The sequence below is a fragment of the Rattus rattus genome, chromosome 2, assembly GCF_011064425.1.
Source record: "Rattus rattus isolate New Zealand chromosome 2, Rrattus_CSIRO_v1, whole genome shotgun sequence".
Taxonomy (NCBI): Eukaryota; Metazoa; Chordata; class Mammalia; order Rodentia; family Muridae; genus Rattus; species Rattus rattus.
Genome location: NC_046155.1, coordinates 214,816,570 through 214,839,339, shown reverse-complemented (window position 1 = coordinate 214,839,339; position 22,770 = coordinate 214,816,570). Strand labels below are relative to the sequence as shown.

The following is a 22,770-nucleotide window of genomic DNA, read 5'->3' as shown; positions in this document are numbered from 1 at the left end:
TAATAATTTTTAAAATTTGATGTAGCCACAACAAATGTTTAACAAGACATCCTGAATACCGATCTCCACTGTAAATATTAGGGACTCAGAAAAGAACAAACTTCCTAGAACTGAGCGTTTTTCCATATAATAAAATACCAAATACTTAAATGCGAAACAAGGTACAAGATGTTCGAGTCATGAACACGGGACCGTTTAGAAGCAACTGAAGGACTGCATGGAGGCCAGCCAGCTGGAAGTCACACTAAGGTGTGTTTTCTTAAAATGATAAGGAAGTCAGTAACGTGGATGGTTAGTTTGGCGATCACACAAAAAAGAAACAAAAAAATTTGTTACGAGTTGCACTCAAAACATACAAACTAGTTTGTATCCCTTTGATCTCCTTTTGTTGTCTTATTACTTCAGCTAGAACTTTGAGTTCTATATTGAAAAGATACTGGGAGAGTGGGCAGCGTTGTCTAGTCCCTGATTTTAGTGGGATTGCTTCAAGGTTCTCTCCATTTAGTTTGACATTGGCTGTTGGTTTGCTGTATATTACTTTTATTATGTTTAGGTATGGGCCTTGAATTCCTGATCTCTCCAATACTTTTTCTTTTAAACAACTTCAAACAGGGCTTTAATTCAATAAAACCACAGACCCAGGTGCCCAGGGAAAAGCAGAACCAAGTTGATGTGTGGACCAGGGCTAGCGGTGTCGAGTGGAGAATGCTGGACACTCCTAACCCACTGTTCTTCCTGACTAGGCCTTCTGGTGAGCGACTACATGTGGACAGGCCCTATGTGTTTGGGCTTAGGCTGTCTGACTCCAAGCAGTAAGGCCTCCAGGCACCACAGTCCTTGGTCCGTGAGCAGAGCAGGCCCTCGGGACAGAGGTGGCACAGGCAAACAGCACTCAGAAGTGGTGGGCTGGGTGGATGGAATGTGGTGACACTGAGTGTCCAAGGCCGGTCTGGGTTCTCAAAGCACCCTAACGAGGGTGATAGAGGCCATCCTCCAGCCCCAGGATTTTCAGAGGGATAAGATTTCAAAGTCTTCATCCTCAGAACCTCTCCAAACTCTTTACCTCAGAAGAATCTAGGGACAGGTTCATGACATCCTGGTGGGCCAAATGGGAAGGCTGCTGTTCCACCAACTCAAACATGGGCAGGGCACCTCCAAGCTGGGATAGCTTTTTGACTTGCTGACACCAGTTAAAGTCTTCCTCGGTCTTACAGACAGCAATAGATGGGTCAAGTTCTCCAATGCCCATTCAACGGGGAGGGTGATGGCGGTGGAAGCTCTCGTCAGGGATAAAGCAGCTGTCAGTCAGCCCCACTGTAGGCTGTGGGGGTCCAGACAGATTAGCTCCTCACCAACATAGCCAATAAAGTAGCAGGCACTGTTGGACTTCCCTCCAATGACACCCAGAGACTGGGGCATCATGAAGCAGTGCTTCAGTGTTTCCACATAGACCTCATTGATGTCTGTCAGTTCCGGTGCAGAGGGAAGAGAAGCACTAGTGGTCTCCAAGCAGATGGCCTGATGGTGACTTCAGTTCCAGCAGGGAGCCCATTACAGTGCCTCTCTAAATCAGTAGGAAGTGCAGCAGCCCCAATACAGGGAAGGCTGACCCTGCACAACCTTCTGATTTCCTCTTCATTGTTATGTGAATAGCCAAGAAGCTCCATGTGTCAAATACAGCAAGTTTCTTGAGGACCTGGGCAACAGTGTTCGTCCCACACCACTTGCCTATAGAACTGCCCTCGTTAACTCCCATTTGCGCTATCTGGTGGATGGAATAGTAGCTGTCCTTCCTGTCGAGGAAAGCGTTGAGGACATTAAGTAGCTGTCAGGCTGTCTCTTCCACTGAGTCCATCTCCAATCTTGACCTAAGTGCCAGCAAAGGGCCTGGACAAAGATCATCTGTCCACACTGAAGCATGCAGCCCCAGCCTGTGACTGAAGCAGGGCCAGTTCCCCCAATAGCTGGAAAGTTTCTCCTGTATGTAAGACAACATCTGGATGCAATATCAGACAAGATTTTGTCCTTCTCTGTGAAAATGCTGAATTTTCTGCCCAGAATTCAAACAGGCTCTGAGGTCTCAGGGCAATCTTTCAAATTCAGCAAACCGGAGAGTATCATATGTCAAAGCTCTGTGTCCCTCTTCCCTGTCAGGCCTCCAACTCTCTCCAATACTTTTAACATGAAGGGATGTTGTATTTTGTCAAATGCTTTTTCAGCATCTGATGAGATGATTGTGTGATTTTTTTTTCCTTTGAGTTCATTTATATCATGGATTACGTTGATGAATTTTCATATTAAGCCTACTTGATCGTGGTGAATAACGGTTTTGATGTGTTCTTGGATTCGGTCTGTGAGAATTTTATTGTGTATTTTTTACATTGATATTCATAAGCGAAATTTGTGTGAAGTTCTTTTTTTGGGGGGTCCTTTTATGGTTAAGGTATCAGAGTAACTGTGGTTTTATAGAATGAATTAGGTAGTATTCCTTCTGTTTCCATTTTATGGAATGGTTTGAGGAGTATTGGTATTAGCTCTTCTTTGAAGGTCTGGTAGAATTCTACACTAAAGCCATCTGGCCCTAGGCTTTTTTGGTTGGGAGTAGTAATTTAATGACTTTTTCAGATCTCCTTAGGGGATATTGGCTGGTTTAGATAGTTTACCCGCTGCTCGTTTAACTTTGTTATGGGGGAGAGGCATCCTCTTGGAGACAGGGGAGGAGGAATAGGATGAGGAACTCTCGGAGGACAGACTGGGAGGGGGACAATGACTGGACTGTAAAAAAGATTAAAGAATAATAATTTAAAAATACAAACCAGAAATAAGGGGGTCCTATGCTGAGGAAGTATAAAATCCTGTCAGTGTTTAAGAGACGTGAAGGGATGGAATCAATAGGCTGTAATAGTTCACGAAAGGAAAGAAGAAAAGAACAAGAGACCATTTTTAGATGCAAGCTTTAGGCTGGTCAATAGATTGTGCTGGCATTTCCGAAGAGAAGTAAATAAGGCAGATTTAACGTTAAGGAGGGGCTGGGAGGGCTTTGTTTGTGTGTTTGTTGTTTTGTTTTGTTTAGACAATGTAGTAACTGTTATACTGAAGCACAGCCCTGCCTCTGTCATGCCCCTTTTTAATGAGTTCTGTGGCAGCACGAAGTCTCTTCTCATCTTGGGGTCTTCTTGACCTCTAAGTGGAATCACAAACTCACACAGATCACCTAGTGTCTCACTAGCCTCCTACTTCTCTTAACAGGGAACTTTGCTTCCCAGGTAATCTTTGTGTACATTTAAGCAGATGGTTTAAATTTTCATTTCTTATTTATTTACATATTGAGTGCATATGTCTATGTGCATTTGTGTGTGTGTGTGTGTGTGTGTATGTGAAGGTAACAAACAGATTCCAAAAAAGAGGGCCTGGCAATCCCTAGGGCTGGAGTCACAGGTGGTTATGAGCTTCCCAGTGTGGGTGCTGGGAACAAAACCTACTCCTCTACAAGAGTAGAAGGCCCCTTTAATTGGTGAGCCATCTGCCTAGCCCCTGGAACAGATTTTTGAAGATAACTATGATATATGATACAGTTTCTAGTGAGTTCATAATTAATTTATATAAATAATTAATCTGAAAGTCATTTTATATGCACGAGAAATGTGTGTATGTTGGGGCTAGAGAGATGGCTCAGTGATTAAGAGCATTTGCTGCTCTTGAAGAGGATCCAGGTTCAATTCCCAGAACCCACACAATCACTCACAACCATCTTTATCTCCAGTTCTAGGTGATCTGATGCCCCCTTCTGACTTCTGCTGGCACCAGGCATGTGGGGGATACACAAGCATACATGTAGGCAAAACATTCACGTATTCCTTTTAGAAAAAATAAATCTAATAAATTTTTAAAAAAAAGAAATTTGTGAGTATAGATAGGAACTTAAAAATAAACCTAGATACAGACGAGACTGAAACTTAATTCACAATCACCTAGGGGTAAGGAAGACTACAAGAAAAGCCCTCCGAAATCACACGGCATGTGCTAAGGGTTAAGCTAAAGAGTCAGGGGCTTGCTTCCTATGGACAGACTTGCAGCACATATCAGGCATGCCAGCAAAGCCAGGGGACTAGCTGCAGAGTAGTTTTTCTCCTTCTACCGTGAGGGTCCCAGGGATTCAGTTTTGGTCCTAGGCTTGGCAGAACTCTTTTTATCTGCTGAATTATCTCACCAGCTCTCTTTCCTTACCTTTCATTTTAGTGTGAGACAATGTTTCTTTATATTCTCCCAACCTGACTTGAACATATGGCCTGGATTACCTCAGCCTCTGCAGTGCTAGAATTACGAAGATGCATCAATATACTCAGGTGTCTGTGTTTTATACATACATGCATGCATGCATGCAATGCATACATACATACTACATACATGTATACATACTACATAATATAACATATATATATGATTTTCTGGTGTGATATATATCACTACTTTTATAGTTTGATATATATGTGTGTGTAATATAATATAATTTATAATATAAATTAATCATCTAAAGAGTCTGTGTAGTCCATACTCATTTCAAATGGTTGTGGACCCTAAAATCCCTGTGCTATTACAGAAAGCTGGTGATTCCGATGACCTCATCTTCACACACTTTGCACTGAATAAGTCAACCTTCAGTTATGCTTCAAACAAGGATTTTCTATTCCACATTTAAAAATAAAACTAAAAAAACTAATCTAATTGTCTTAAAAGCTAGAAATCTAATGCAAAATTACTTATTATAAGTTTCACTTATTTTATTAAAATCCTGAGAAAACAAATTTTTAATTTACTTTTTTCTACAGGTAAATGGGAAGGAATTGTCACTAATAGTGATAGCATGATAATCACAATTTTGGCAATATTTCAGCCTCTGATGCCACAGGTGGAGTAGAGAAGAATTGAAACTAAAACTTAAAATATTGTTATTCCCTGGCGAGAGACTATTCAATTGTTTGAAGGTTAAGGAAGGCCCAACTTTCCCCAAAATATTTCATATTGTGAATTTATTTCACTCTGCCATTTTTACACATAAATACCCCCCAGAATAATGTTATGTCTTCTTATTAGTTTGGTTAGGTATTCATCACTTTTTGAAATTCTTTTGAAATTGGTCCACATCTTGGACTGTGTTACTGAAAATAAATAGTTCTTTTACATCAGAAGTACTACATCCAGGTGTCAAAGATCTCACCAGAAGTGACAGCACAGTATGACCAGAGCAAAAATTTTAGTTTGTTTTCCTCTTCCACTTGTAGAAATTCAAAAACAAGTTACCAGAGCCCTATGCACTCGGAGAACACAGATCTCTCCTGGCACGTTCTAGTTGTGGCTCAAGACTGCCCAAGTTTGAACCTAACACTTCCTTTAACACAACACTTCCGACTATCTCTTCCATTTTTTCCACTGTGTGTTAATTTTTGCTATGTGTGTTAATTTACATTCCAATGGCTTGGAACCCAACCAAATTCAGGCAACTCGTAAAATCATGACCTATTAATCTGTATCATATCCAAAAAACATCACACAAAATCTGAACCCTTTCTTTTAAAATGTGCTGAACTTGTATCTCCTAACTGAAAACCGCATGTTTCCCGAGAGGCTCCTAAGTGACCTATCTTTGTCTGTGTTACAGATTCAAATATGAAGTTTGTAAAAGTGTCTGTTTTCTATCGTCATTGCCTGCGGTCTGTGAAAACTGCTCTAATGAAAATCTCCATTTAGAAAGAAATGGATTCCTGGCTTCTACGACAAACAGACAGACATTTCTTTCAACACTCCTAATACCTACACCACAAAGAGCGAGAGAGGCAACAAATCATGGCGTTTAGAACGGAATCCTGTCAGTTACAACTGAGTGTCTGCCACACTCATCTCTGGTCTCATAAAGTCCTGGTGTGGCCTGGGAGTCTAGATTTCTTTAATGCACGTCAGCCATTCTCCCGTCACAGCCATGATGGGGAGTGACAGGTCAGGAGCAGCTGGCTGTGCAAACATCCTTGCTGCACTGTACAGAAGCCTGGCTCTCCTGCCTTCTGCAGTCCCAGCTCCCACTCTGCGGCAGCGTTTCTGTTTTGCTTGCTACACGGAACTTTGCTATTGCTGCCTCCTCTGCTCTTTGCCTTAATGTCTCCTGTGGGTGTTCTTGTCCACAGAAGTCTAGAAATTCCAGGAACAAGTAGACACAGGGGCATTTAATGGCCGAACAGAGTTCACGAAATGCAAGGTTTCTGGGCCCAGCTACAGTCTCTGAAGATGTGGAATATCTCATCCTTCAACCAAAGGTTTATTTTTCTCTCTGGCTATGGGCCCTTTCATCAGGATATAGAAGTTACATTTCTCCTGTGTGGTACACAAAAGCTATAGCCATATATATTCATGACAGGTGAAACCCTATTGAGTCTATGTTCTTCCAAGCTCTCTGAAATGAGCTTGGATACAGAAACCATAACCTCTGCGCAGGAATCTACCCTACATCATTCCTCTTCAGGTCACCTTAGAGGCATGGTTTTGTTTATCCAGCCACTTTATATGATCGTTTCTGTGCAATTAAAACTCTAGCTGCACAGAATTTAAAGATTTTATTTTCACATTACGTCATCTACAATCCCTACAACTCCCCACTTATGTTTAGATTGTGTATGTTATTATCCATCTATCAATATTATATCAAGCAAGTGCTAAGATCCATGTACGACTACATTGACCTTGGTGTAGTTTTCCTTTCTTGAGATCTAGTGTCCCGTTGCATGCTTCTGACTATACATAAATCAAGTCTTGAAGGTCTGTTGCCATGGCTCTCACTCTAGCTGACATACTGATAACCAAGAAAATAGTTGGCAATCTCACCATGGAAAAGAACTCAATTATATCTAGTTCGCACAACCTGTCCTCATACATCATTAATTTCCAAACATCTTAGATGAATTCATAGTGTTCCTAATTGGCCATGGATACCTGCCACAGATGGATTTGGGTATTAATACATTTTAGAGTATTTCTCTTAGATTGTCCATACATCTGTCCTATTTAGCAATGCAAGGAATGATCTAGTAAAGTTAAAGGCCCATTAGGAAAGCAAAAGTAAACCCATAACTAGTACTCTTTTCTGTGACTATAAAAGGGCATTTTAATGTGAGTTAAATGAGTCTGGATATTTAAATTCTAAATAACCCTCAGTTCTCCAAGTTTAAAACAGTATCCCACAGAAAACCCCAAGACTTGGAGGCTTGTTTTAAATGGATGCTCCCTGATGTAAAACGTTTAAAAAAAATCTTTAATCCAATTATTTCAAAAATATACATAAGAGAACCATTTGAATACAGTTATCACAGGGAATATAAAAGAAATACCCAGAAGGGTGATATTGAGAATAATAAGAAAACACTGGTTTTCCGGGTGCATCATATAGAAATTGATAAGTCTTCTGTTGTGTTCCAAAAACGATCTACTAAGCAAATTTTCATCTCCATGATGGGTGAACAATATTGAAAACAAGGAGGCTGGTTGATCTGAACATAGGAAAATGGTAGTGTTAGTGATGTTTTAAAGCAATTTTAAGAATATTTGCTTCTAGATACATAACAATTGATGGAATTAACAGTAGCAAGCATTGTGACTTCTTCTCAGTGGTCTGTTGACTTATCAAAGCCTGAGTCTGCCAACACACATGGCATTTGTTCTCTGCTCTATCCTTTTGTATCATTTGCAGTGTGTCACATCACCATTCCATCAATGTGCCTGTTTTTTTTACTGCAACAGGAGGTAGAGATATTAGAACGGAGTCTGTACTCCCCACCACACAACAGTTACATGATTTGCACTTGTTACTTTGCTTTGCATTCCTTGTTTTGATTTTGAGGAAGAGTTTCCCTGTGCAGCCTAGCTTAGCCTAGATCTTTCTGTCCCTACCTCCCAGGCGCTATGATGCCAGATGTACGGCATCCCTCCAAACTTTGAAGAGCTCTTCAAATATATCCTAAAACTAATATCACCTAGTGTCAAGTATTTCAAATTTAATCTGTCACTCAATTCAGGTTCCTCAAATAAAAATAGTTCTAGAGTTTCGTAACATCTTGACAACTCTTCACAAACTCTAGGACATCATGGTTCAGAGTCTGACTCATGTCTCAATGCCATAAACCCACGTGGGATCCGGACAGAGAAAAAATTGCTATGTAGATCTGGAAACCATCATATATTAATTTCATCATTTTAGTACACGAGATTAAAAAAATGTTATGTATGTTTCTCCTAATAAAACACATAAGTCATTTTCTACCTTTAGAAAGTATTTTTAATTTTTTAATCTTTTATCTATTAATTTTAGGGGGTTAGAATTTTTAAATCTTTTATTTTGGGGTAGTAGTAGACATCTATTACTTTATATCACCTTATATTTTTTTTGCCTTTAGTCTTTGCAGTGTCCAGACATGATATTCTTGTTAACTATTATGGTATATTTGAATTTTTGTCTCTTTTGAAGCTTGAGTTAGCAATTTCACACCAATGCAACAGTATTGGGAGGTGGGGTGGACTGAATAGGCTATTAGATCTGGCCATGCAAAAGTATACTTAATAACTTTTTAAAAGACTTAATGAATGAATTTCCTCTCTTCTGAATCTCTAGTATAGGAATAATAGTTCATCGTGACTTATCTAGTCTATGGGTTTAAGACTGTATCATTCATCAATGTTGTCTATGGTTGAGGCAGTCAGTAAACTGGCTGAGTCAGGACAAAAGTATGTAGTGCAACCTATGTGTTTTTTCTTTCTGAATTCAGTCTACATAATGATAGAACATTCTTTTCTACTATTGCAATTGAAATTCATGATATAGGAACTCCAGAAGTGACATATGAACAAAACGAGCTGGAGATGGTAAAACCAATATAGAAAGAAAAATCAATGCTACTATACATATTGTCAAGATCTCAGCTCCCTTAACTGTTTCCTCAGGTTCTCCATGGTCACATGAGCTGATAAAACTAACTTTAAAGGGTAGAATGGAAAGGGAAAAGAAAGAGAAAGGGTATTGTATCTTGTTTCTCTGTTGTTGTGATGAACACTGATCAAAAGCAGCTGGGAGGTGTTATGTGGCTTGAGATCAGGGGTCATCATCATCAAGAGAAACCAAGGCATGAGCCCAAGGCAGGAACTTAGAAGCAGGTACTAAGGAATAGATGGAATGCTGTTTACATACTCACTTCCCTTCAACTGTTGATCCCCATTCTAATATAGCACTGAATTACCTTCCTAAAAGAAAGTACTATGCACAGTAGACTGGTCCTCCTGTGTCAATTATCAGTTAAGAAAATGTCCCAAGAATATGCCCACAGGCCACTTAGATGGACGCATTTCATCAACCAAGAGTCTGTTTTCCAGATATGTCAACATAACAACCTAACTTAACAATGACAGGGTAAGGAAGAGAAAGGAAGGAAGAATGAAAGGAGGGGAGGAAAGAAGAGAAGGGGCACGGAAAGAGATAGTAAGGGAGAAAGGAAGGAGAGGGGAGGAAAAGGAAAAGTGCATGAATCATTGGTGTTACAGGTGGGTTATTAAAACTATTGGTGTCCAAGGATGCAAATTTATTATCTACTCTGGAGGCTAAGGCAAGAAGAACATAAGACTGAGGCTAGGCTGGGTCATGGAGCATAACTATGTACCAAACAAATAACTTTCCTGGAAAGTACATCCTAGCTCACATACAGAGACTTGGGTATTTAATAGTTTTATAAATCTCTACTTAAGTTTGGGTCATTAGAGGCATGATGGTTTCATGCACTATGTAAAGTTATCCTTGTATCATTCAAATGCTGATTCCTCTGCCCCCAGATCTGGTTGCTTATTCTAAGAATTTCCCGTCTCAAGTTTTCATAAACATTGCTTCTCTTATTTGCCAATGAAAGTCAACTAGCCAATACCGAGTGAAGAAGAGAAGGGGGCTGAATGTGTGTCAGCCAGGGGAGGGAGAAAGTGGAGCAGATGAGGATTCGCCATGAGAATAGAGGGTAGAGAAGATACCATGGGAAAACACGTGGGTCAGAGAGAGCCAGATGATACTAAAATGAACGTATCTCAGGGATTTTGGCTGGGAAATAGCCAGATTAACTTGGAGGATGGAGCAGATCAATAACTGCTCAGATATCACGCCACAGAGCTTATCAAATACATTTTAGAGTTACGTGACTCATTTATTTGGAGCTAGCTAGGATAAACAAGAAACCTCCACTTTTAAAATTGTTTTAACAGGTCGCCTTTTATCTTTTTATTCTTGGTATAATGTTACTATAAATTTACAATTTTAAATGACTTAATGTTATTATTTCTAAGTTCAGTAAGACAGAAGTCTAACGCAGAGATGATACGGTCAAATTGATGTATTATCAGCTAAGCTGGTTCTTTCTGGACTTCGTATGGAATACCATGTTTGTCTGTGCTTCCTAGCTTAGAAGGAATCTTTCAATCACTTTGTCCCTTCCTCTCTCTTTGAAAACAGAGAATGCCCTTTAATCATATCTCCATGTAACTCTGGCCTCCATGCAAATGTTTTATAAAGCTGTCAGTGATTGTACTATATCTAGCTGGATTCTTCAGACAGTCTCATTTCAAGGTCCTGAATTTTAAATGTATGTGAAAAGTCCTTTAGCCCTGTCATGTTATATCCCTATAGGTTCTGGGAAGTTACACATCTTTGTGTGGGTGATATTATTGTATCCAGCAATAAAATATAGGAAAGTATCCATTTCTCACTTTGAAGTAGGCAAGAATAGGGAATGGTTTAGTCATTTAGAATTCTACACCATCATTCACACATATCAGGAAATTTGGCAGTCTGAGACTTTCAACTCACATATACTACACACACACACATACACACACACACACACACCACTCTGAACAATGCACTTACTAATCTGCTCGGAATACCTTATTCAATTTCTTATGCTTGTATATAATTAAAATCAGACGAATGCTGGACAGAGACATGCACAACGACCAAAGCCTATGTAAGCTTGTCAATTAAAATGGACAACCAACCACACTCTATCCATAGTAACAACAGACACGCCCCACAGATACCTAGAGGCCAGTAAGGTGGATGCATTCCATCAATTGAGTGTCTCTCCTCCTAGGCATGGCAAGTTGGCAACCTTTGGACCCCATAAATGAAAACCTAAACAACAATGGAGCCCTTGAATGTCTTCACTCACGGGGCCCACTGTCACTTCTAAAGTGTGGTTTTGATCTGCTCTAAGGCTCTGCTTTGAATGTTTCCTTGCTCCTTCTGCAAATATGTGTGAGATTTTTTTTTCTTGCTTCGTTTTTAAAATTACGTGCCAAGAACCTATACACCAGCGTTCGTATCACTCAACTCAGTGAAAACAACATGTTAAGTGTAGGCATCAAAGAAATCCTACATGTCGGCTGCTCAATATTATTTTGTAACTGTTCTGTTTAGTCATTTTTAAAAATGATTTTTATCAGACATGAAATGTTGGTGGCTTTATTCTTTTTCCAGCAAATGAGTTCAGAGACCCTTAATGATTTAACCTTTAGCATACAATTAAAACAGTTTCTGATACATACAATTGCAGACAGATCAGCATCCACATATGAGTCTCGATGGCCAGCAATACTATCTTTTCTGAATATGAGAAGCAATCGGAAAGTATCTCTTTTACTAATTGCTTAGTTTTCCTTGTGCTTCTAGCACAACATCTGCTGGGGAACACACTCCTTCCACACAAAACACACACACACACACACACACACACACACTCACTCACTAAAAGAATGTGCATTCTGGATGAGGGGGTAGGTTTGGCTCAGGTAGCCTTCAGGCATGCTCAGGAATCAACAACATCAAGTGTAAACAATGCTAAACCACTGTCCAATGTCCTGAACAGTTGCGGATCTGCTAAAACCTCCTACTGTCTGTAGTTTATTGACTTCATCTTTCTAGTAGAACTTTTAAAGACTACAATTCTAAGAGGCATTATGTGGGCAGATGCCCTCATTCTCTCACACAGTTTGGCCAAGATATTTTTACACCTTTCTGCACGTAAAACAAAATGAAGGCTTGCGTTAGAGATGCATGTTACCAGTAAACTCCCCACCCCCATCCTAAGAAGCTGGGAATTTATTCTATGCTCATTTCCTGAATGAAGTATTAAGATAATTCTACCTAAGGAAAATGAACCACATTTCTAAAATAAAAGGGATTTTTTTGGTGAGGCATCTTATTAAACATATTTAATCACCAAGACCCATTAGAATGTCAATTCGTGTAGTCATATCCAAATGTCATCCCTTCTACTTCTACCTCTACATAGATTCCATGCCCTATCTACTGGTGGAGCATCAAATGCTACAAGAGAGTAGCTTCTGCTTTGTTCACATTCCCTCATGTAGCACGCGTCAGGCAGATTTGCTTCAAATTGGCATGAAAAAAGGAAGGAAACAAAAAGCACATTCAGAAACAGCTTAGAACTTATTGCCTCAAGAAGAAGATAAAACTGGGAAATCATTCTCTTACCTTGGGAGACCTGGGCAGATTTATCGTTCTCTCTTCTGCTAAGCTCAACAAGGTTAGCTTCATATCCTCAGCTGAGGGGTGTTTGGGAGGGCGAGGCGGGGGATGTAATACTGAGCTTTCGTATCTCCTTATCATGTAATACTGTTCCTCGGTAATCTCTTCTACAAGACTCCTAACTTGAAGTGGTCCTGCATCCGTAGGCAAACTACTACTATTAACTAACCGAACAGTCATTTTCAAGCGGCCCACGGGAATTTCCCAACATTCCTCGGGATTTTCAAAGTCACTGATAAGTAGGTAAGAATCTGTGATGTCCTCCTCCAACTGCAGTCCCGGAGTTGCTGCCAAAATGTCATCTTCGATGGAGAGATCTCTCATAGCCACCTTCACATTGAAGGGCCAGCAGAACTGTGTGGAGAGCTCAGAAATCTGGTACTGTTTCTTATCGTGAATCACCTCTACAAAACCTCCTTCCATATACAGAGGAAGCTGTGCTGCTTCACGGGACTTACTGAGGATTCTTTCACAGGAAAGAATGTTTACTTTTCTTGTTCCTTCAAAGACAACTTCTGTAGTCTTGGAATGATGCACTAGAAATTGGTCTCCAACAGACACAGAGGATAGCTCCTTATGAAGTGTATGAAAAGCTTTGGTGGCCACCACGTGGAGAGTTTCTTTCTTGCTCTTAGCTATCTGCAGGTCATAGGCCGTTGGGAACTCCCTGGGTCTTCTTTTGAACTTGCCTTTGTAGCTAGTAGGGATCAAGAAGTGTCTTTTAGGGAAATTGCTGCGAATTTCTGAAGCTAAGATCCTTGAAGCCTGGTACTTTTTGTGGATGATAATGGTTTTCTCAGGCTGTAAAATATTTTGGGGCAGTTGGTTCCTCTGAGATACTTCGATGACTTCACCTACTACAGGAAACTCTTTGCTGGTCATTTCAAAAAGATCGTCTGTAGACAGCAACTGAAGAAACCAGCTAGCATCATAAGAGTCAGTAATGTCTTTGACTTCAACGTCTAAACTGGGGAGAATCCGGACTATTTCCTTTTGAACTGAAAATGAAAGAGAAAACAACTGATATTTTGTTCAGAGTGCTCTCGTGGTATCCTGGTAGAGATAGTCTCCTGGCACTATTCATTTAGGGAAGAGAAAAGAACTCAAATAGTCATGATATGATTTTCTTTATGTATGACTTTGCAGTTTTGAAACTTTATGATGAGAAAAAGGGATACATATACCAACACACTCAACTTAAGAAATAGAGGTTACCCAACCCTTTGTATCTCTATGAATCTCAGCAAAAATTACTTCTTGCTTATTACTATAAATGTTAATTATGCTCCTGGCTCAAATGCTGCCCATTCTTGAATTTATGCATATATTTTATGATATGTATCATATATCTATATGAATGTACATATAAATAGACAAGTATGAAAGTCTTATCACTTGATTTTAAGTCATGTTTCTGTGATACAGGGATTGTATGTAAAACCTTTATGGGTTTCTGCCTGCGCCTGGAGCTGACCCAGTCCCACAGCTCTCTGTACCCAAATCCCATGGGGGAGAGAGCTGGACTCTCAGAAGTGCAGACAATCCTGAGAGCTCAGAGAAAAACACCACTTCTGTTCACGTTCATGACCAAAGCAGAACGCGCACCTAGAGCAGTCACAGGAACCTAGGAGCAGTCAGGGGCAGGATCCTTCCAGTTTTGCCTGTGTGCAGAGCTCAAAGCCGGTTACCAGGAGTGCTGACACACCTGAGAGGAGAGGTAAGATCACCACTTCTGCTCCAAGGGACCCACCTGGAGCTCTCAGGACACACAAACCCAGTAGCAGTCCAGGACTAGCCTGGTCCCATAGCTTTCTATACTCGGATTCCACTGGAAAAAAAGCCAGTCTCCGGAAGTGCTGAGACACTGGCTTAAAAAAAGGGTCAAGCCACTGTCAGAGAGAGCAAGACAGCTTACAGAAGAGACAACCAGATGGTAAGAGGCGAGGACAGGAACCTAAGCAACAAAAACCAAGATTGCTTGGCATGATCAGAGCCCAGTGCTCCCACCAAAGCAAATACTGGATATCCCAACACACCAGAAAAGCAAGATGTGGATTTAAAATCACAACTCATGGTGAAGATAGAGGATGTTAAGAAGGACATAAATAACTCCCTTTAAAAAAAGATAGGACAATAAAGGTAAAGAAGTAGAAGCCCATAAAGAGGAAACAGAAAAATCCCTTAAAGAATTACAGGAAAACACAACCAAACAGGTGAAGGAATTGAACAAAACCATCCAGGACCTAAAATATTGGAAATAGAAACAATAAAGAAAGCACAAAGGGAGACAACCCTGGAGATAGAAAACCTAGGAAAGAGATCAGAGATAGAAAAGAGAATCTCAAGTGCAGAAGATACCATAGAAAACATTTACACAGCCATAAAAGATAATGTAAAACGCAAAAATCTCCTACCCAAAACATTCATGAAATCCAGGACACAATGAAAAGACCAAATCTAAGAATAATAGGTACAGAAGACAACAAAGACTCCCAACTTAAAGGACCAGTAAATCTTCAACAAGATTATAAAAGAAAAATTCCCTAACCTAAGAAAAAGATAACCATAAACATACAAGAAGCCTACAGAACTCCAGATTGGACCAGAAAAGAAACTCCTCCCATCACATAATAGTCAAAACACCAAATACACAAAACAAAGGAAGAATATTAAAAGCAGTAAGGGAAATAGGTCAAGTAACATACAAAGGCAGACCTATGAGAATTACACCAGACTTCTCACCAGAGACTATGAAAGCCAGAAGATCCTGGGCAGATGTCATACAGACACTAAGGGAACACAAATGCCAGCCCAGGATACTAAATCCAGCAAAACTCTCAACATAGATGGAGAAATCAAGATGTTCCATGACAAAACCAAATTTACACAATATCTTTCCATAAATCCAGCCCTATAATGGATAATAGATGGAAAACTCCAACACAAGGAGGAAAACTATACCCTAGAAAAAGCAAGAAAGTAATCTTGCAACAAAGCCAAAAGAAGAGAGTCACGCAAACATAATTCCACCTCTAACAACAAATATAACAAGAAACAACAATCACTATTCCTTAATATCTCTTAGTGTCAATGGATGCAGTTCCCCAATAAAACACATAGACTAACATGCTGTATATGGAAAAAGGACCTAGCATTTTGCTGCATACAGGAAACACACGTCAGTGACAAAGACAGACACTACATCAGAATAAAAGGCTGGAAAACAATTTTCCAAGAAAATGGTCCCAAGCAACAAGCTGGAGTAGCTATTCTAATATCAAATAAAATCAACTTTCAACCAAAAGTTATTTAAAAAGATAAGGGAAAACATGGCATACTCATCATGGAAAAATCCACCAAGATGAACTCTCAATCCTGAATATCTGTGCTCCAAATACAAGGGCACCTACATACATAAAAGAAACCTTACTAAAGCTCAAAGCATACATTGTACCTCACACGATAATAGTAGGAGATTTCAACACCCCTCTCTCAACAATGGACAGATCATGGAAACAAATTAAACAGAGACACAATGAAACTAACAGGTGTTATGAACCAAATGGATTCAATACACATCTATTGAACACTTCATCCTAACAAAAGGATATACCGTTTTCTCAGCATCTCAAAATAGGCTTCAACAGATAACAGAAGCTTGAAATAATTGCATGCGTCCTATCAGATTACCACAGACTAAGGCTGGTCTTCATTACAACAAAAATGACAGAGAGCCCACATACACATGGAGTACTGAGCAATTTGCACATTCATCTGAAATAACAAAAAACAAGGATAGAAAAAACTATCCTCAACAATAAAAGAAATTCTGGGGGAATCATCATCCCTAACCTCAAACTGTATTACAGAACAACAGTGATAAAAACTGTATGGTATTGGTAGGAAGGTAGATCAATGGACTAGAATTAAAGACCCAAGAAATGAACCCACACACCTATGGTCACTTGATTTTTGACAAAGGAGTTAAAAAGATCCAGTGGTGAAAAGATAGCATTTTCAAAAAATGGTTCACTTGGAGGTCAGCATGTAGAAAAAGGAAAATCGATCCATTCTTATTGCCCTGTACAAAGCTCAAGTCTAAGTAGATCAAGGACCTCCATGTAAAACCAGATACACTCAAACTAATAGAATAAAAAGTGGGTAAGAGCCTCAAACACATGGGTACTAGGAATAGTTTCCTGAACAGAACACCAATGGCTTATGCTGTAAAATCAAGAATTGACAAATGTGACTTCATAAAATTGCAAAGTTTCTGTAAGGCAAAGGTCATTGTTATTAGGACAAATGGCAACCAACTGATTGGGAAAAGATTTTAACCAACCCTACATCTGATAAAGAGCTAATATCCAATATATACAAAGAACTCAAAAAGGTAGACTCAAATAATCTGACTTAAAAATGGGGTTCAGAGCTAAACAAAGAATTCTCAGCTGAGGATTATCAAATGGCCGAGAAGCACCTAAAGAAATGTTCAACATCTTTTGTCATCAGGGTAATGCAAATCAAAACAACCCTGAGATTCCACTTCACACCAGTCAGAATGGCTAAGATCAAAACTCAGGTGACATCAGATGCTGGTAAGGATGTGGAGAAAGAGGAACACTCCTCCGTTGTTGGTGGGACTGCAAGCTGGTACAACTACTCTGAAATTAGTCTGACAGTTCCTCAGATAACTGGACATAGTACTAACTGAGGACCCATCTATACCACTCCTGAACATAAACCCAAAATATGCTCCAACATATAACAAGGACACATGTTCCACTATGCTCCTAGCAGCCTTATTTATAATAGCCAGAAGCTGGAAAGAACCCAGATAGCCCCAACAGAGTAACAGATACAGAAAAATCCATACATCTACACAAATGGAGTACTACTCAGCTATCAAAGCAATGACTTCAAGAAATTATAGGCAAATGGATGGACTAGAAAATATCGTTTTCAGTGAGCTAACTCAATCACAAAACAATAAAACAATAAGGTCGCATTACTGATAAGTAGATATTAGCCCCAATGCTTGAATTATCTAAGATACAATCCACAGAACACATGAAGCTCAAGAAGACAGATGAACAAAAGGCCGGTGCCTCAGTCCTTCTTAAAGGGAAGAGCAAAAATATTCATGGGAGGAGATATGGAGACAAAGTGTGGAGCAGACACTGAAGGAATGGCCATTGAGAGCCTGCCCCACCTGAGGATCCAGCCCATGTGCACACAGCTAGCAACTCAGACAATATTACCAACAATAAGAAGTGCATGCTGACAGAAGCCTGATATAGCTGTCTCCTGAGAGGCTCTGCCACAGCATGGCAAATACTGAGGCGAATGCTAGCACCAATCCATTGAACTGAGAATAGGGTCCCCATTAGAGGAGTTAGAGAAAGGATTGAAGGAGCTCAAGGGGCTTGCAACCTCATAAGAACAACAATACCAACCAACTAGAGCTCCCAGGGACTAAACCACCTTCCAAAGAGCTCCCAGGAACAGACCCATGGCTCCAGCCGCATATGTAGAAGAGGATGACCTTGTTGGGCACCAATGGGAGAAGAAGCTCTTGGTCCTGCCAAGGCTTGACCCTGTAGTGTAGGGGAATGTCAGGACAGAGAGGTGGAAAGGATGGGTGGTTGGGGAACACCCTCAAAAGGGGCAGGAGGGATGGGCTGAGGGCTTATGGATGGGGAAACTGGGACTGGATAATATTTGAAATGTAAATACAAAAATATCCAGTGAAAAAAAAAGAAAAAATAAGCTTTTGTAATTCATAAAAGAAAGTTCATATATAATGTATCTAGCATAACCATCACACAAATCCTATACTAGAAGATAAAACAACAGGCAACAAACCCTCACAAAATGTAAGATACTTTAGGTATGTCCTAGAGACATACAGTTTTTAAATGTCAAAGTTAGCTTTTTTCCACCAGTGCAATACTTTGCCCAAGAAGAAACAGAGTTATAGGGTGGCCCACAGTGGAAGGATACACATGGTAAATACTGGGTACACGCCACCATGCCACTGAGGACAAGCAAGGAAGTCTTGTGACTTTAGAGTAACTGAAACGTTGGGTTCATACTTTTCTTCTTCGAGTAGTACGCTCAAAATATTATTACATTTCTTCTTAAATTAAGAGGATTTATAACAGCATTTATTTTTGTATTTCTTTCTAACACAAGCTTTATAATGAATTTCATAAACCCATATTTGCCCACTATCTCTAGTCATTGTAGGTAAGTGTTGTTGTTTGGGGGTGAGCAGCAGTTGGGTTGAGTTGTATTTTGTGGAATTTCTTATTGGTGATTTTTTTTTTTTTTTATGAAACAGGGCCTAACTGTAGCCACGGCTGATGACCTTGAGTTTACTATATATCCTAGACTGGCCTCTCCATATGGCAACCCTTGTGCCACTTCCTCCTAGGTACTGAAGTTATAGTCATGTGACATCACACCTGACCCTCTCCCACGTTCTTAGAAATTAAAAACACAATTTTGCTTAGAACATTTTTACTTCTACAACATTGCAGATGTTATTTTTAAATATTAATAATCATTTGTTCAGCATCTGACATTATACCCTACATAATTTGTGTCATATCACATATGTTCTTTATAACAGAGTTTGTAATGACATAGCACGGAAAAATCGTTTAATTGTGAAGAAATATGAAATAAAATAAATGGTGGCTTCCACAATGGATATCTATAAATTTGTAGGCTCATTTAAAATAAATAACAAATCAGGAACTTCAAGGAAAAAAATACTCCCTAAATTCTCTTATTTTACAGTTCATTTTATAAAGCTTATTCCTTAAGTTAAGAATATATGTCATGGGGCTTCTTAAATCCCAGGCAATTTAAAAAGCTAAATTCTTGTTAATTGAATAAAAATGGTCAGATTTTAGAATTCTAGAACAAGTTCTAGATGACCTTCCTAGTTCCATATCATTCTTTAAATATGGGAAAATTTGAATTGGTATACTAGATGTCATTTGGGGTTTGGGGATCTCTAAATGATCCCATTAGAATAGCAGAGCCATAATACAGCTTTGTCTCTACCTTCACTGCTCCATAGCGTGTGCAGTGGGCAGAGAAAAGCTTTATTGGTTTTGTAGAATTTCACGGTCTCTGAAAAAATATTAGGCTAAACTGTCTAACTCCTGTATTCAAATTTCCTATGTTTAGTGCCTGACTTACCTTCAGTATCTTTATTTTCTTTTAATGCTTTTGTTCATTCAAAATTTTTCATATTTTGGTCATGCTCACACATTTCCCATTTATTTTAAACCCATCAAGTCCAGTTAGTGCTGCCTTTATATACTTAGATATATGACGACCCAGTAGAGTATGTTAGAACTATGAGAAGCCAAAAACTCTTAAAGGATATTGCATTTCTCTTTCCCAGCAGCTGTCAATTACCAAAGTCCCCCAACCAGGAGTGTGACTCCCTGCACCTCTTTTCTCTGTGTGTTGTGATATAGACTTGAGTTTGCATGGGTCTTATACGTGGTGTCACATCTCTGTGAGTTCATATTACTGATGCCAACACTGTGCAGAACACACTGTTTCCTTGTAGCCATTGACTACCTCCAGGTCGCACATTCTTTCTGCACCCTCTTCAGCAGGATCCCTGAGCATCATCAGAAGAAAGGGGTATGACACAGTTGACACACTTAGAACTGAGCACTCTACACTCAATCATTCTTGACACTTTGACCAGTCAATAGTCTCTATGTTAGTCTCTATCTCCTGCAAAAAGAAGCTTCTCTGGTGAGGTTGGAAGACACCCTAATCTGTGAATATGATCAAAAGTTGCTGTGAGATGGTACTTTGATTTCTAACTCTTCTGAAGTAATGCTAGTCTGTCCCCTTTTTTAAACATAACATACCAACAGCATTTAGCAAAGTAGATTTGATTCTTTCTACTTTGATCCATTTTTCTCTATTTTGTGTTTATTTTTCCCTGTTTCCTTTCTTTCCATGCCAACCACTGCTCACACACCCACATGCCTTTTCGAGCTGCCATTCTCTATCTACATACCCTTCACCTATAGTTTTCTATCTATAACCTCCACATTGCATGTTCATGCCTTTAAATAGCATCTATCTGTTACAGCTCTAGCAAAATGATGCCCCTGGTTTCTATGCACCTCTTTAAGACCTCTGTTAGCACACATAGCAGGTATCTCAAGGTTAACATTCTTGAAGTGAAGTCTGTCATTCTCCACAAAGAGAAAAGTATCTGACGCTTTCTCCATCTCCTTTATCTTTCTTCATTCAACCAACCCCAGAGACATCTTCAGATTTCCTCTTTTTTCTACTACTTGAGGATCTGCATCCCGGTTAAGAGAATGCTTGTCTAGGTTTTTTTTTTTTTAAAAAAAAAAACATGTTTGTTACAACATCAGACATCAAAAGGGTAGCCAGGGATTCTTTTTGAGTACTATATAATTATAACTACCCATCTGTTCATAGAACTAAAATATCAAATACATCCAAATCCTTACCTGGTCCTTGGTACTTCTTTGATCTTGTCTGATAACTTGTCTTGCTCTTAACTCATTGTTCTCTCTCTCTCTCTCTCTCTCTCTCTCTCTCTCTCTCTCTCTCTCTCTCTTCTGTTGTCAATCCTTTATTCTTTGTATGCCCTATTTCTTTTTCCTGCTGGTCCTCTAACTAGATATTTTCATGGCCTACCCTTCTTGCTCCTGAAGTATGCTCAAATATTGCCTCTTCAATATAACCCACTCTAAATATTCTGCTTAAAGCCATGACCCTTGCTGTCCTGTGTCCTTGCTGGTTTCTGTACTTTCTTTGTCTTCCTTTGTTTTCAGTAACTTCACAGAACATGCATGTTCATTGTGGCCATTTTCTATTATTTATTACCTCAAACTAAAACATATTAACACATTCATTATGAAAATTTTCTATATTTGGTCTCCTAAAATTCTAACATATTCACCAAGATCAGAAGTCTTTTGATGTGCTGCCCATCAATTTCTCATCAATATATTCCAGTCTAGAATAATGTCTCCATCGTAGTAGTTAAAGAATCAAATGAGAGAAAAGCAGCTGTCATCCTGGTGTCCTTTGAGTGAACACTAAAAGTAGTCATTAAGTAAAGTATACTTCCATTTAAATTTTAATTAGGTAAAAATAGTTTTACTGTCAAAACATGCACACTTCATTTGAGACAAATCTCTTCAAGTTAAAATTTCTCTCATTCAATGGCCTGCTCTATAGAATGAGCATTTGTCAGATTTATATAAAATAATAGGGATGTAAGAGTCTAGAAATATTGGCAAAGTGAACTCTGTTAAGCCAAAGTTTTTATTCTTCAGTGGAAAAAAAAATTGAACAAAATCATTTTGTATATGCCTAAACACACAGGGAAATTGCATGGTTATATGCTTTAGCTCCGTTACAGAATGGAGGTCATTGTACACCTGAAACTAAAATGGAGGTGATACTGAGTAGTTCGCACATGGGTGAGAACCGTTAGGGGTATTGATTAGTTCCTGGAATCTAAATGAGAACAGGAGACTAATCTGTGTGACTGTACTTTGAAGGGCCTCCTACTCTTTCCTGAGCCTTCTTTCCAGAAACCATACCAGGTTATCTACATGAAGACTAAAGAAAAACCCCTTTGTGCATTCTGCAAGGTAAAGAAAGAGCAGCTGCCAGAGCCTCTGGTCTCTTTAAAGGACTTGAATCGGGACAGTTATTTGATCAGAGCCTAACTAACATGTGGGGTTTTACCAAAGCCCAACCAATGGGAAGAAAGGAATTACCCAACTCAAACAAATGTTACTTTAGGTTCTACATGGGGAAAAAAGGAAATACCCAATGAACGCACTTATTTCCACACAGGGGATGGGAAATACCCAACTCAATCTCAGGAGAGGCAGTTTGTCACCCCTGTGAAGGAGGAAGAGGCTGAAAAACACTTGTGAAAACCATATCCCAGATACCCAGGCTCACTGAATGACTAAGCCTGAATTACAGTGTAATGCAATATGCCACCCACAAAAGTTTTCACGACTCCTAGATGTTAAGAGGATTCTGAATAAAAGAATGGCATCTAAGATCCTACAAAGGAGTCCCTAAAGAATGCAAGCAAGACTGAATGAAGACAC

General features: G+C 39.3%; 1 protein-coding gene and 1 pseudogene across 1 annotated transcript in view; both read right to left on the bottom strand.

The window, feature by feature from the left end:
* Positions 1–22,770, bottom strand: part of Themis (thymocyte selection associated) — a 202,710-nt gene that overhangs the window by 98,455 nt on the left and 81,485 nt on the right. The window contains exon 4 of the mRNA XM_032896390.1: positions 12,566–13,617. Within this exon, the coding sequence (XP_032752281.1) occupies positions 12,566–13,617 (1,052 nt within the window). The remainder of the gene's footprint in view (positions 1–12,565; positions 13,618–22,770) is intronic.
* On the bottom strand, positions 1,009–6,295 carry LOC116894769 (annotated as a pseudogene).